Here is a 16786-nt window from a genome sequence, read left to right on the forward strand (position 1 = left end):
GGGGATCCAATAGATATTGTTTACCTTGACTTCCAGAAAGCTTTTGATAAAGTTCCTCATCAAAGGCTCCTAAGTAAGCTCAAAAATCATGGGATAAAAGGACAAGTCTTTTTATGGATCAAAAACTGGCTAATTAATAGAAAACAGAGAGTGAATATAAATGGGCAGTTCTCTCAGTGGAGGGTGGTAAGCAGTGGGGTACCGCAGGGATCAGTACTTGGTCCACTGCTTTTTAACTTGTTCACTAATGATTTGGAGTTGGGAGTCAGCAGTGAAGTGGCTAAATTTGCGGATGATACGAAGTTTTTCAGGGTGGTGAAAGAGCAGGTAGAGAAAGAGGTACTTTTCTCCCTTTCTCACGATACAAGAACTCGTGGGTACTCCATGAAATTACTGAGCGGTCGGGTTAGGACAGATAAAAGGAAGTACTTCTTCACCCAAAGAGTGATTAACACTTGGAATTCATTGCCACAGGAAGTGGTGGCGGCTACAAGCATGGATTAAACCCCCCCCCTCCCCTCCTGGAGTCAGGCCACATCTGTATGATGAAACTCTGCAAGAGAAGGAAAGGGGTTTAAAGTTTAAATGCCTCCCCTTTAGGACGGATAAGAGGAAGTACTTCTTCACCCAAAGAGTGATTAACACATGGAATTCACTGCCACAGGAGGTGGTGGTGGCTACAAGCATGGACGGCTTCAAAAGGGAATTAGATAAGCATATGGAGCAGAGGTCCATCAGTGGCTATTAGCCGCAAGGTATAGATAGGGACTCTGGGGCAAGTGATGCTCTGTCATCTTGGTGCTTGGGGGGGGTCAACAGTGGGAGGGCTTCTAATGTCCTGGCCCCACTGGTGGACCTCCTGATGGCACTGGTATTTCTGGCCACTGTGTGATACAGAGTGTTGGACTGGATGGGCCTTTGGCCTGATCCAACATTGGAGACTCTTATGTTCTTATGCTGTAGCTTTGTAGATTGGAATACTTACAGGAAAACAAAAAATATACACATCAAATTAGTGCCATAATCTCAAAAATTCACTTTCATATCAAAACAAAGTGTTCAAAACATATTCTGCTTCCTTTCTGTACAGTAAAGGTACAGTTTTGTAAGAACAGGTAGAACCAATTAATGGAAACATTCCCCATTCCCCATTGACGTAGAATATTACAACCCTTAAAATTCATTTACCTTCAAAAAGTTACCTTGTATTTATTGCAACTTGCAGACATTTCTCAAGACAAAAGCTATGAGTCTTCACCTACAGCCACTGAACCATGTCCTTTTCTGTGAGGGCTAAAAAAGACTCCATCACTCTCCATCTTACTGTTAACATATAGGTTAATCATCTTTATTAATTGCCTCATTTACAGTGCCATCCTGAGCAGAGTTACACACTTAAGTCAATGGACTCTGCTTTAAGATGGCTCTGTTTTGTTCAATTAAAGGTAGGTTTATACAACTGTGTTTTCAAAATTCTATATCCTATATCCTGTCTTTTCACTTCAATGATTTACAAATTTCCAGACAATTAACTTACTTTTAAACCCATTTTAGTGATTTTATTCACTTATGAAAAGTATCCAAAAACTAGACTACACAGCAGTTGAAATAAAAAAATTAAAACAACTGTGGTAACTGGAACTAAAAGATCCTAAGTGAAAAATACTGGGTTTTTCAGTGATTTAGCTCAACTACAAGACAACTCCAGCAGGGCCAAAGCCCTGCTTATAATCCCATGAAACGGCACACCCCAAACACACCCACTCCCAACAATAGGCTATTTACACACTAATTGCATCTCGATAGGTGGCTGCCAGGATCCTGCTGGTCTATTGTATTTTCCCCCAAGCTCACCTACTTTCTGACAGCCCCCAGTTGCAGGGAGACTTTGTCAGTATACAATACCCCTCCCCCCTAAATTCTGAAGCCCCTAGCACACAAAGTCCTTGAGGCAGACTGGCTTGCGCTGCTCTGTCTGTGAGCGCCAGTGCTCCTGGGCTGGTGGTACCGGCGCCCAGGCTGGGCTCGGTGGGGACAGGACCTCTCGGGACTCCTGATGTTCTGGAACCACGGATGGGTGCTCCATCACAGCTTGCTCAGGGCCCTCAGTTGCTTGGCCTGCTGGGGTTGCTGGCAGAAGGGACTCGCTCTCCATTGGTGGCAGTGTAGGTTCCGGGCTGGACTCCTCTTTCTCGGCTGCGGATGGGTCCGGTTTCTCGGGCAGCACCCGGCAGCATAGTTGGTTGATGTGCTGTCATAACAGTTGGTCTCCTTCCGTGGAAACCTCGTATGAGAGAGGTCCTGTGACTCGAGTCACCCTTGCCGGAACCAACGCTGGACTGCTGGCGTAGTTCCGCAGAAAAACACCATGGAAAAACCCTCGGGGGCATCTTAACTCACCAGGGACTGGCATAACTCAGGGGCCCGGTCCGAATGAAGATGGTCCAGCCTTGTTGTGGGGTGGTGGCCCATCAAGAGTTTTGAAGGGCTGCGGCCCGTGAATGTGCTCAGGGTCATTCTGTGGCTGAACAGGAAGATGTCTAGCTAGCGGTTCCAGTCCCCGTGGGTGAGCCTCCAGAGAGCATCCTTTGTAGTTCGCATCATTCTCTCGGCGTGGTCGTTGGTCGCCCGGTGGAAGGGCACGGACCGCACATGACAGATCAGGTTCTGCTCCAAGAACTCCTGGAACTCCCTGGAGGTGAAGGCCGTGCCGTTGTCTGTTACTACCGTGTCAGGTAGGCCGTGTGTGCTAAAGATGTGCCTCAGAGCCCGGATAGCTGCCCAGGATGTGGTGGAAGTGACTGGCACGACTTCCAACCATTTAGTGTAAGAGTCCACAAGGATAAAGAAAATTTGTCCCTGGAATGGACTGGCAAAGTCCAAATGTAGCCGGGCCCACAGTCTGTGTGTGGACTCCCACTGGTGCATGGGAGCCTTCGGAGGTTTGGGGTGTGTCTCCAGGCACACCTGGCAACGCTGGACCCAGGCCTCTATTTCACTGTCCATCCCTGACCACCATACATAGCTTCTGGCCAGCGCCTTCATTTTTACGAACCCAGGGTGGGACTCGTGCAGGGCCTCCAACACACCTTTCCTCAGCAGTGGGGACACAACCACCCGGCTTCCCCATAGTAGTCACCCCTTGTGCACAGAAAGTTCACCTTTACGGGATGTGAATGCGGTGAATTCGGGGTCCACCCAACCAGTGGGCCATCTCCTCCTTACCCAGTAGAGAACACGGGAGAGGGGACAATCCCTGGTGGTGTGACAGGCAATGTCCGTGGCGTGCAGAGGCTGGTCCGGTAGGCCCTCCATCATCAGGATTTGGTACACCGGGGCTGGGTCGACTGAGTCGAGCAGGAGGCGGCTCAGAGCATCTGTGTGGCCCATGGACTTCCCCAGTCTATATTGGAGGGCGTATTGGTACCCTCCCAGGAAGATGGACCAGTGGAGGACCCGTAGCGACAACATCTGTGGCATCTGATGGTCGGGGGCGAGAAGGCAGAGCAGGGTCTTGTGGTCAGTAGCGATGGTGAAGGGACGGCCATATAGGTAGTCGTGGAACTTCTTCACCCCGGCCACGATCGCAAGGGCTTCTTTGTCATTCTGGGTGTAGTTCCGTTCCGCCAACAACAAGGTCCGGGAGTAGTAGGCGACCGGCACCTCCTGCCTGCCTAGCAACTGATGGCCGAGGACGGCGCCAACACAGTAGGGAGAAGCGTCGCATGCCCCACACCCAGGGAGCCTTCTTGTCAAGCAGGCAGTGGAGAGGTTCTGAGATGGCGGCTTTATGGGGCTGAAAGGAGTGATAAAAGTTCAGAAGCCCCAAGAATGCCTGCAACTCAGCCTTGGACTGGGAGGCTGTGGCATTCTTGATGGCGCGAACCTTGTTGGGTGCGGGGTGGATAATGTCCACGTCCACAGAGAATCCGAGGAACTCCACCCAGGACTCCCAGGAGGCACTTTTCCCTTTTCACCTTCAGGCCGGCGGAGTCGAAACGCTGTAGCATGGTGCGTAGGTATCATTGAAAAAGGGCTGCACCCCAGGAATTCCTTTCAAAAGAGAGTCCATCAGATTCTGAAAGATTCCTGGAGCCACGCTCACCCCAAACTGCAACCGCTTGACCCGGAATGCCCCCCGGTGCATGACAATGGTTTGGGCCTCCATGGTTGGCTTGTCCACCGGGAGTTGCTGATACACTTGGACCAAGTCCAGCTTTCCAAAGACCTTGGCCCCTGCTAATGCCGCGAGTATATGGCTGACGACTGGCACCGGATAAGCGTGGTCCGCCAGTGCCTTATTGATAGTACATTTATAATCCACGCAGAAGCAGACGTCCCCATTCAGCTTTATCGGGGTTACGATTGGGGTTTTCCATGTGGTGTGGGGGACTGGTTCTAACACGCCTTACGCCACTAAATGGACCAGTTCCACCTCGATTTTGGGTTGAGTGCAAAGGGAACTCTCCGAGCCTTGAGGTGGATGGGGCGCACCTCGGGGTTGAGTTGGAGTGAAACCGGGGGACCCATGTACTGGCCGAGCGTACCATCGAAGACAGCTGGGAATTCGTCACACACACAGCTGAAGTCTGTGGACCTCATGTGGTGCACCCCCATTACTTGGAACCTCAAAGGCGTGAACCAAGATAGTCCCATTAAACTGGTGAGCCACCCTTCCACCACCAACAAGTCCAAGTGTCCCTCAAAATACACACTAATTTCACATGGAATTTGCCCCACCCCTTAATGGCCACCTCGTTCTTCTGAAAGTCTCTGAGGGTGAAGCCAGCAGGCCTCAAGCGGGGACCCCCTTGTGGACAGAGCCTCCTGAGAGTTTCCTCCGATATTACGGAAATGAAGGACCCTGTGTCCAGTTCCACCATGCAAGGGTTCCCCTCGATCAACACAGTCACTTTAATTTTGTCGGGGTGTCTCAGGGCAAATTCAATACCTGGTGTTGGTGGACAGCCATTGTGTGTAGATCCTCCATCTTCTCGTGGGTGGTGGCGCATTTCCCAGTCCCTTTAGAGCGGCAAGCGCATGCGATGTGGCCAGACTTGCCGCAGGCCCTGTAGGTCGTGTCGCAGAAACGGCAGGAACAACGCTTGTGGGCCTCACCACAGCTGGTGCGAAGACGTGATGGGGTGTCCTTTGCTGATGCTGTCGTTGGTCGAGAGCTGTGGCGAGCCAGGCGGTGAACCTGGTGGGCTTCGTATTCGTTGGACACCTCCAATGCCTGAGGAACAGCAACTTAGTGTGCAGTGGGGATTTGATGGTCCCACTGAGATTTCTTGAATGCGGTGGCCTTGCGGAGCACATTCACCAGGGTGAGTTCCTCCAGCCCAATTAGCTTGCAGTGGAGTTTTGGCTCCTGGAGGCCTATCACGAACTGAACTAGGAGGGACTCGTCCAGGCTTGCAAACTCACAGTTGAGGGCCAGCCGGCGCAAGTCGGCCACAAAGTCGGCGGCCGTCTCGTTAGGCAGTTGCTGGTGCATGAAGAAGTGTATGCAGCATGCCATCTTGGTGGGCTTTGACGCGAAATGATCTGTGAGCACCTTTAAGAAGGCTTCGTACGTGGATGCCTCCAGGGTGACGGGCATGATGAGCCCCTGGACTAACCGCAGGGTGGAGATGCCACAGGTGCTGAGCAGCAGAGCCTTCTTTTTGCCTGCGTCGGTGATGCCCTGGAACAGTATGTAGTATTTCAGACGTTCTACCCAAGTTTCCCACCGCTCTGGGTGCAAGCGGTTGAACTCTGGCAGATGTCTTGGAACAGCAGCCTTGGTAGTGATGATCCTGGTAGCGATGCAGTGTGAGAGGCTCAGAACCTCAGGGCGTGATGCGGTGCTGGAGGGTGCTGGGCTGGCTCAACAGGATCCCATCCTCATCAGTGAAAAATACTGGGTTCGACACGCAAGTAGTGATCAGCTCATGCTTTATTCAGTGATTTAGCTCAACTACAAGACAACTCCAGCAGGGCCAAAGCCCTGCTTATAATCAAATCACATGGCACACCCCAAACACACCCACTCCCAACAATAGGCTATTTACACACTAATTGCATCACGATAGGTGGCTGCCAGGATCCTGCTGGTCTATTGTATTTTCCCCCAAGCTCACCTTCTTTCTGGCAGCCCTGAGTTGCAGGAAGACTTTGTCAGTACATAACACTAAGTAAGTTAAAAATCAAAGTATATGAAATTGCAGGATCAGATCAGTTGTTGAAACTAGTTGCAGGATACCAGTATAAATGATTCAGTGCGGCTTAGAGATGTGAAGCCCCTCCCAGAAAAATTTGTGAGGGATTCCCATATGTTTCTGAGCACTTTTTTTCCAATTTGTCCAACAGAAAAACTGTAAAAATTTGGGGGGATCAATAAAAAAAACTCGACATGTCTGGAAAACTTGGAAAACTTTGGAGAACACTAACAAAAAAACCCCCTTCTATTAAATGTTTTATTTTCCCCCTCAAGATGGGTATACTTGCAATTTTTTTACATTTGTTCTTACACATATACTTTTAATTTTTTTAATATGCCATATAATAGTTATATATGCTAGCTGAATTATAAATGATGCATTTTATATTGTTAAATCAGTAAAAGAAGTTTAGCTTTGATAGGAAGGTATTGTATATATTTCAATTTCCCCAAAACTTCAATTTTTTTGGGGGGGGGGAGTGGAAGCTTCTTCCCCCTCCCCCACGGCTTCAAAATGCCTGAAATTTTACATCTCTAATACTGCTGCACAGCATATGCTGACAAAGGCATCAGCTTTTAGCCGTGCAAGGTTTCTTAGATATAGATTTCTTAGCTGCAGAGATCAATTAATTGGAGACTGACCTTGATGTTTCAAACATGCGAAAGGCAGCAACCTAATAATTTTCTTACTGTTATTCTCTCCCCTGCAGCACAAATTTATTAAATGAGAGATATGCTAAAGGTGGCAAAACAACAGGTGGATGTCTAAGGGAAAGAAATTCAGAAGCTCTAAGCTAAAGTAGGTGCTGCCTCCCTCACTTAAGACTGTCCTCAAAAAATCCAGTATTTCTTTTCCAGCTGTCATGATATGTCACAGGCACTGGTGCCACTGCTGAGCTATGCAACCTCTCTAGCAGGAATTCCACAGTACAAAGGGACAGTTAATACTGTGGTATATTAACATAAAACAAAAATCTGGCATTTGTTCATATCAGTCACTTCAAGTAACTACAGTGTCTTCCTATGCCTGGTCTACATTGTTCATACGACTTCAACTACATAAAAATAGAACTGGAATGGAAAAAAAAGCACATCTCTCTGCTATATGTCTCAAATGACCACTGGTGCAACTTCTATTCAGCTCACAGCAAAAATTCCTGGCAGAAGGGCTCTGTATCTTTAAGTACTAATCTAGTTTGATTCTCTTTTGTGTGTGTGTATCACACCTTCCCATAACCTCAGACTGGGTCCCCAGCTCCTTTTGTTTCGGGTGGGTTCCCATTGGTTCCTTCTTGGCCCAGGGAGGGGTTCCAGTTCCACTAATACTTGTTTCGGTTTACACCTCTGCTGTTTAAACCTTGCGGAACTGCCCTGTCAGCCACAGTGTGTTTTCTCCTTTCTACAGAAACACACAACCAGTGAAGAATAATAAAAATTAAATTGCCTAAGGACACATATACATCAGGTGTTAATTGGTTTTGAAGAAAAAAAATAATCAAGTTACATCCCAAACATTTATCTGTCAAGTAGGTATTTGAAATATATTTGTTTTGCAGGTAAGATATGTGAGCTGTGAACCAGGAAGTCTCATCATGAGCTAAAGGCATGTTAATCTTCAGATTTAATATACACTGTATGCAAAAATAAGATGGCAAGCCAAGGTGTTTTCAGTAATAACCTTCCACCTAAAGCCATGATGAATCAGCATTTTTTCTGTTTTTCAAATATAAAACACTTTTTCATACTTTCTATTGCTGGTTAAGCTAGTCTCTCTTGTTCCCTTACAGCAAATAATTCTTTGAATCAGTATAAGACACACTGAATGTCCCAATATTGCCTGGACACTGACATTCCACTAATATCACAATTGTCCTGAGAGGATGGCATGTATTCTGTTTTGCAAATGTATTTATGCTGGAAAGCGGTACCATTCACAGCTTCAGAATCCAGCAGTTCAGCTCTCACAAAAAAAAAAAAAGCATAACAGCAGTTAAACACTTTGTGAAAGAGCATCATCATCAGTGGATGACAGGGATTAAATTCTTCTGAATTTAACTGGAATAGTAGCACTTCCTTGGTAAGCATAAATTCCACTGAACAACAGTAGCACAGGACTCTGCTGTTGGAAGAACTCCACAGTATATTCAAACAAAGAACAAAAACATACTTTAGCATGTGCATAAGTGCTCACCTTGCACTTTGGGCACTTCTGAGCATTTCTCTGCCCGTGTTCAATTTCATTGGCCCAGTGACGCAACAGCTTGTCTCCCTTTTTGTACTCTTTGCAGTTGACACCTTCGTGCCAGGGAGAGTGGCACTTAAAACACCATACAAATTGGCAAGTTGGGCACTGAATCTGTATAAATAAAAGCACAAAAATGAACATTGGAATAACTGACCACTAAGTGTGCTTAGGAAACCACAAGTGAACAGAGACTGCCTTTTTAGCACCTTTTCACATCAAAATTGGAAGCATCCTGGGCTTCATTAATCACCATATCTATTATGGGTGCAGCTAAGAAACTAAGAAATTGTCAAAACAGTTTCTGTGGCTTCCTTTGTCATGGTCTTTCACAGAGTGCTCTGAAACTCTTGCTTGGTTCATCTGGTTTACCAATTGTCAGTTGCCTTGATTGGCTAGTTTAAATTTGAATTATTTAGAAAACTTAAAACAAAGCTTGTGGGGAAATCCATTCTTAGTAGTCAGGGGACAAGCCAGCAGATGGGCACTGAGCAGCTGAAAAGTAGCTCATGGCTAGGCCTTAGCAAGAGGTTTGGAAACCCGAGCACAGTCACTGCATTCTAATTTTCACAGTCGGGTAATTTACCACTGTAATGACAGCTCCTTTTCAACCACTATCTTTGAAGGCTATATTCAGATGTCATAAGTTAACCCCTATCTGTTTCTGACAGGTATGAACCTGGTTAATGATCATGCATACATACTCCCTTCCCCTCCTCCCTTTCACATGAAACACTACTGAAGATTTCCTGGCTTTGCAACTCAAATCATAAGTCTGTTCAACTTTCATGAAAAAGACTAGTCTTAAATATATGCAACATGATATTGGACTTCAGTCTTGCCTAATTAACATGGAGATACTCATACTAATACTAATATGTCGGATGGTAATTTGATATATAATCCAAACCATTTTTTTAAAGGTGCTGGTACTCATGGTTGCAATGATTTCCACCAATTCCCCCCTCAGGACTTGGGAGAGCCCACACAAAAGGTGCCAGTACTCAGTACCAGTGAGTACTGTCACAAAAATCTAACAGTTTGCTTTCTAGTATAGTGGATCAAATAAATATTGCCCATTTTTGTGCCTCAGAGAAAGGAGGTCTTAGTGAAATTGCATCAATAATACCTCACTATTACAATAAGCATTGTCCTATCCACACAACAGTTGACCCTTTCTCTAGGCTGAGAACTAATAATCTCAGGATCAAATAACCAGGATAAGAAAAAAGTGAGAAATGCAACAGCTATTACGTTTTCTAGCTCCAGACAGCAAATTTCTAATTGCTGACTGACACCATTCAATTCTGCAAACAGATGTTACAATATGAAAACACTTAGGAACACCTAATCATTGTTTTAAAACTATTGCTTCTGCCTGTCATAACAATAAGTAATATATGAACGATTAAAAATCACTGCAACAACATTCAGATTAGCTAAAGATCTCTAATTTGTGGGATTTCCTTTACAGAAAAAAGAAAAAGGAGCTCATTATTAAGAGTTAAAGTGTCCAAAGCTGTGGTCACACACACTAAATAATCCACTTTCAATCCACTTTCAAACTGGATTTTTACTGTGTGAACTGGCAAAATCCAGTTGGAAAGTGCATTGAAAGTGGGTTATTTAGTGTGTGTGACCGCAGCCCAACAATAAAGCATCTTCTCTACCCACGTTGCTTTTCAATAACTCTTGTTACAGTGAATGAGTAGAGTACAGAAAAATTAGTCATTTGTGTCTGGATAAACCAAGCAAGCACAGATGTTGCATGCTTTCTGTGGACTATGGACATGGCAGGGTGTGAGGGTTAGGATAAGTGGCTTGTGTCCAACCCCAATAAGAAAATGTAACAGCACTTGTATTTTCTTAAGAGGGAACATTAATTTCCATTGCCACCCCAAGCAGACATTCCTGGAAACGAAATTTCAGCAAGGGTGGGGCTTAGTGGGAGAAGGGAACCAGCAAAAATCGCTGTCTACACTTAAGAAATTTAAAGACATGTATGTTTTCTCAACAGCATAGTTGGATACAAGCCACTGGTCCCAGGTTGCAAGATAGGGTTGCCAAATTTAGATTGTCCAGGAGCGGGGGGCTCCCGGACGATCCCGGGTGCGTGCGCGTGCGCGTCACCCGGAAGTGACGTCGCACGCTGGGGGCGGGGCCACGCGATTTGAGGGGAAAACAAAGAGTTTTCCCCTCAAATGGCTGCCATTTGAGGGGAAAACTCTTTGTTTTCCCCTCAAATCGCATGGCCCCGCCCCCAGCGTGCGACGTCACTTCCGGGTGACGCGCACGCGGGGGTGGGGTTTCCCCCGGGCCCCGATTCCGGCGCGCCGGTAATCGGAGGTCCGAAGCGGGGGAATCCCCGCCCCCCGGCTGCATTTGGCAGCCCTATTGCAAGATGGAGTGTGTGTGTGTGTGGAATTCAATATATCACTGAAAGGTCCTGGAAAATACAATAGTGTTCTACCTCTTCCTATAAATGAACAGCAAAGGAGACCTCCTTATTAGCATCATGCCTATCTTATTTGGATTAAGATTTAACTTGTTCTGTTTTAGCCACACAGCCACTGCCTCACTGATTCAGGAGTCGAAGAGTGACATTAACATATTCACAATTCTAACACTCTGAACGATTTGATTCAGCAGCCTGACATAAACATTAGAGTGTTTTGGTATGTGCACCACCTTGACTTCAGTGATGGAAGAAAGGTTGGATATAAAATTAATTAATTAAATAGTATGAAGAACAGCACCCATATCTTCACTCGGCAGGCGAAGGAATGCTGATCTCCATTGCAGTAAGCCAGAACACATTTTGAAGTGTCAAGGATACCATGGCCCCGGTCACACGGGAGGCTTTGATCCACAAGAGGGACGGATCGAGGGGTGCATCAAGCGGGCGCGATCACACCGCAACATCTGGGAAGCGGCGCGCACCCGTCCCCTATCTGTCTCTTCCGGCCGAAGATGCGGATCAAAAAACCCCTAGAAAACACTAGTATTTACCGAAAAATCCGCTGAAGGGACAGCCGTCTGATTGCCGGCGTGCCCGTCTCTCCCGCAGCATGCGAGGTCCTGCCGAACTGCGCATGCACAGCTGGCTGGCCTCGCTCTCCGGTCCGTGGCTTCCTCCCGGCATCTGATCATGCCGGGGAGGACCTGCGTGGCGGCTGGGGGGATCTGTCTGATCCTGCCGCCATGCTTCTCTTTTGATGCGGCTCAAAAAAGCCGCACTTTAGCCGTGCCTTTTCCCCCAGTGTGACCGGGGCCCATGAGTGAAACAGACTGGGCTGCATGAAAAATCCTCCGTTCCAGTGGTGTTTTTTTTTAGGTCCTTGTTTTCATTCAGCTCAACTCTCAATTCTGACAACTAAGGGCTTATGCTTGAAGGTAGTACACAGTTGTTTTGGTATGTTTCTTCTTCCTTTTTACAGAAGGCCCATGAGCACTATACTCACAGATACGTTTTCTTCTATACATCATGAATCTTCACCCCCAGTATGCAGGAACCCACTGCAAGCTCTCCTATCCCCCTTTGCTGCCCATCTGGCAATAGGGGAAGAGGTACTCAGTAAAACACTTCAGAAGATTCATAAACTTTAAAAAAATAATTCAGAAGAACTGCACACTCACAAAAGGAAACAGAGGTTCTTTAGAGTTTCTGGAAGCATCTCGCCAAAATAAGTACTGTCTAAATGTGTAGTCAGGTTATTCTTTCACATAATTAAAATGCTCTTTCTTGTACATTTGTGCTGAGCTAATATTCTCCTTCGTCTTCAAACAAAATATGGATTCACCCTTACCTTATACAACACATAACCACTAAAGTTATTGTGTTTTACAATGATAAAGGTTACTGAATGATTTTCTAATTAACCTATAAGTTGTTGCTTTTCAAATCATTATGGTTACAAGGCTGAACTTTATTTTAAACTATTGCTTCTGCCTGACACAAAGAAAGGGCTTGAAAAGCAGTTGACCTTTGAAGTATCTGTGCCTCTGTAGATAGGCCTTGAGTTTGCCAATGTCTACTGTGTAAGACTGTGTAGTTTCACAGTCAAGATGTCCCACTACTCGAAAAATATGGAAATAATTACACATTGTCAAAAGATTTGTCACAGTCATAGATATAAAACAAACTGGCCTCAACCCATGCTATGCAAAAGTCAATACGATGGCTTGGAAACTACCAGCTTTCTACTCACACAAGTGGAAGGAGGAGCCACTTTTCACGTTTTTTCCACCAGGATAATGGGGGAAAGTGTTGTGAAACAGGACTGCAGTGAGAAGCAGAAACAGGCATCGTTGCTCCTCTTCTCTTTTACACAAGCATAAAAACCGGTAAGATCCAATTCTACACCTTGTCATTTTGTAGCATCACAAATCTGACTAAAAGTATTTGAAGAACATGCACCACCAATACTGAAGAAAACACAAAGAACATGAACTGCGAGTTCTAGTGTATTCCACTTCTCCTCGTGGTGGAAACCAGGACACATAAAACAAATTCAGGAAAGGAATATAAACTGCTAGGATTTTACAATCTCATTCACTGAAGTTAAATAAACAAACAATAATAAAATGAAACTTCTATGCAAATTTAAGAGTTCAGAGAATATCACTTCAACGTCTTGTACAGACATACCTAATTTTTAAAATACGTTTGCCTGTACAAGACACATACTATACAAGGCAAGGACTTATGGCAGGCATCTTATTTTCCTCCTGTAAGCCCATCCCCACACTATTTCTTATTTCCCTTCTCTGGCATCCCCCATAGCCTCCCCCCTTTCCACACTTCCTTCTCTCCTGCCCAGGGGTCTTTTTGTAGAAAAAGAGCTGCCGGAGCTCATTAGCATAACTCATTGGCATATGCCACGCCCCCTGAGAAGTAGAGCGGCAGAGGGAGGGTTGGGGCTTCGCTGCTCCAGGAGCAGCGAGAACGAAGGGGGGGGGGTTCTGGCCTTTGCTCTCGCCGCTCAGGAGCTCCTGAGCGGCGAGAGCAAAGGCAGAGGGACGCTTAGGGCTTCGTTCTCGCTGCTTCCGAAGCAGCGAGAACGAGGGGGGGGGGTTTCTGGCCTTTCTGGCCTTTCTGGCTCCTGAGCGGCGAGAGCAAAGGCAGAGGGACGCTTGGGGCTTCGTTCTTGCTGCTTCGGGAGCAGCGAGAACGAGGGGGGGAAGGTGGCCCCTCCTCCCAGCTGCTGCACGCAACTGGGAGGAAGCATCTATGGGGTGGGGGGGAGGAAGGCAAGGCAGCTACTTACCCTCCTGCTTCGTCCTCATTCTCCACCAGAATGAGGATCGAAGCAGAGGGCTGTGTGAAGAAGGGGGCGGGGCTTCACCACGTGACCGCCCCGCCCCCCGGAGGTTCTCTCCCGGAGCGCCGTACCAGAGCACTCCCCCTCAATGAGACCTCTGCTCCTGCCCATCCATCAACCTACCTTTCCTTGCCCCCATTCAGCTTTACCAAGCAACCTCCCCCCTTTTCTTTTCTCTTATCCACCTAACATTTCTGTTATGTTCAGGATGGATCTCCTTCTCCCCCCTTTCTAGCTGCTTCCATCTTTTACCTTTCTCAGGGCAATTCTGCATCTAGCATTCGCTTCATATTTTCTCTACTGGGAGGAAAAAGTGCAGCTCAAAACCACATTCAAATACCTCGGGGCAATGCTGTACTGACTGCAAAGTCACCCCTGAATGGCCATAAATCTATGCAGAAGGTACCATAAAACCCGAGAATCAAAGAAAGTGAAAGTGGCAAGCAGTGTGGAGGGTACCATAAAATCCAATGGTCAAAGAAAGTGAAAGCAGCATGCAATGCAGAGGGGGATTTCTGTTCCAATGTGGGTTTTGTAAAATAACTGAGGGAAAAGCCAGTGCAGAATCACCTTTAGTCTCCCTTTCCACATGGCTTTGACCAACAACAATCAAGGCTTGGAAAACTTAGCAATATTGTTGTGGTTGCCTAGCACCTCTCCTAAAGGCTACCAAGATCTCAGAGCATAGCCTTGCAGCCTCAGGAGCCATTTATCTCTTAAAGCTGCAGATATTGCTTTTATTAATTTGGAGGGCTATCTAATGGTGTGTTCTCTCAAAAATAACATTGATACTGGAATATTACAGACTCCCACTACTGTTGTTCTGTCCACTGTCGCATATGAGAACTTAGTAAGCAGTTGCACTAACACTGGAAGACCAACACAGCTTTTCTACTAACTATGAAACAAAGAGTTGTATTTGTATACAGCATGTCTTTCATAGACAGCCGGCAAGCGAACTGGATTTTGTTTATTTACATAACTGCATTTCTGCCCATATGAACAACACAGAAACCCAACTGTCAACTGAGAGCAATTTGAGATTAACACCACTCTGCAACTGCTGCAAATGAGGCTAGATAATTTTTAAGCATTAATTGCCTTTTTAAAGTAATTATAGGGATTAAGTAGGAAGGCTGATCTTTTAGGTAGAGTAGATCCACTTATAGTGTATGGAGTGGACTTAGCATCTGCAGAGCAGGTTAAGAGCCTGGCGGTGCTCATGGACCCCCTTGACGTTCAATATCAAGCAAACGTTGTTTAATCAAACCAAAGGCTGATCTTTCTGGAAGAAGGAGTAATTCCTCAAAACTAACCCCTATTCATACAATCTTCCCCTCTATATAAAAGAACCAGTCAGAGGACTAAGATTCAGCAAGCAATTGCAAAATAAAAGGGCTGGAATTTGCTCTATAGTGTAGCCTGAACCAATATTTGAATGTTTTAATCCAGACTTCTGTCTTTAGGAGTCTTTGATTAGTCTCCAGACAGATGGCCACATAAGACACACACGCAGGGAGACCTAATCTTTTCCGCAAGAATTTAGATTGGACTTTTTCTGTTTCCTTGTAAATGGCCCTAATCCATATTGGGATCCCATACAACAGTTTGGCACTTGTTTTATGGTTAAATACCCTAAGGGCCGCAGGAACAAATTGATTACTCTTGGTGTAGTAGGAGCAGGTAATTGCAAATGTGCTACTATTAACAGATTTGGCCATCTAGAGCTAGGGCTGCCAAGTCCCCCCGGGGGTGGAACCCCCCCCGCCCCAGAGGCCCATTTCCCGACGCCGTGGAATCGGGCCCCGGGGGGAACCCCGCCCCAATGTGCACGTCACAGGGAAGTGACGTTATGACGCCGGGCACGCTGGGGGCGGGGCCACGGCCATACAAGGGAAAACTCTATGGTTTTCCCTTGTATGGTCGTGGCCCTGCCCCCAGCGTGCCCGGTGTCATGACGTCACTTCCCTGTGACGTGCATGCGGCGCACGCGCCGGGATCCGCACGGGAGTCCCCCGCCGGCAAGGTAGGTGCCACTTGGCAACCCTATCTAGAGCTATGATGGAAATATATCCCCAAATATTTAAAACTTGACACCTGCTCAATCCAATTACCTCTTACATTTTATTTATATGATTTCCATGCTTTCCCAAAAGTAATGATTTCAGATTTCTTGAAGTTTAGAGTTAGCTTGTTTAGTTCACAATAGTCAAGGGAATGAACCAGCAGCCTTTTCATTCCATCTTGGGACAGAGAAAGAAGTACAGCATTCTCTGCATAAAGAAGTAGTGGGAGATGATTCACCCCAAGTTTGGGGCTATGGTCATCAGTGGTTTTCAAAAAGGAATCTAGATCATTCACAAAATGATTAAATAATAAAGGGGCAAGAATACAGCCTTGTTTTACTCCAATGCTTATTAGGATCTTGCAAACGAGCCTGAGAGTCAAGGCATCTCTACGGTAAACTATTACACTGACTTGCTGTATTTGTTTAGCATTTCAGCACTCACATTAGAACCTTTTTAAAAAATGGCCAAGGAAGATCACACACAAGTGGAGTGAAAAGGGGAGGGAAAGAAAGAGGCATTACAGGAAGTGCTATAGGGCATTTCACACAGCTCCCCACAGTGATTCAGAAGCAGAAGGAGAGTTTAAAAACGGAAGAAAGGCAGTTTTCCCAAATGGCACACTTCCCAAATGGGACATAACCAGGATTGTATGAAAAGGTAAATTAATTCCGTTAGCAGTGGGTTACTGAAATGGGTCTGTCTGAAAGGACAGAAATAATCCGTTAGTAACCAGTTCTTGAAACGGAATAGATAGGCTGTCATTTCAAACTATAGACAAGTGAAAGCCAGGAAGTGGAAAAAGGAACAAGGACAAAAGGAAGAGGTTGGAAGGGAAGGCAGCAAGTGACTCAATAGCCCAGTCCAAAGTCTCCAAGCAAACCTAGCTTAGTCCCATTCAGACATGACAAAATCAATGTCAGAAAACCTGTCTCTCCACATTCCAAGGTACAAA

At 46.1% G+C, this 16786-nt stretch overlaps 1 protein-coding gene across 1 annotated transcript in view; it reads right to left on the reverse strand.

Moving 5' to 3' along the window:
- RNF217 (ring finger protein 217) overlaps nt 1–16786 on the reverse strand; it is a 93326-nt gene that overhangs the window by 29002 nt on the left and 47538 nt on the right. The window contains exon 3 of the mRNA XM_015423827.1: nt 8394–8558. Within this exon, the coding sequence (XP_015279313.1) occupies nt 8394–8558 (165 nt within the window). The remainder of the gene's footprint in view (nt 1–8393; nt 8559–16786) is intronic.

Source organism: Gekko japonicus, unplaced genomic scaffold (genome assembly GCF_001447785.1).
Source record: "Gekko japonicus isolate JY-2015 unplaced genomic scaffold, Gekko_japonicus_V1.1 scaffold186, whole genome shotgun sequence".
In the NCBI taxonomy this organism is placed as follows: domain Eukaryota; kingdom Metazoa; phylum Chordata; class Lepidosauria; order Squamata; family Gekkonidae; genus Gekko; species Gekko japonicus.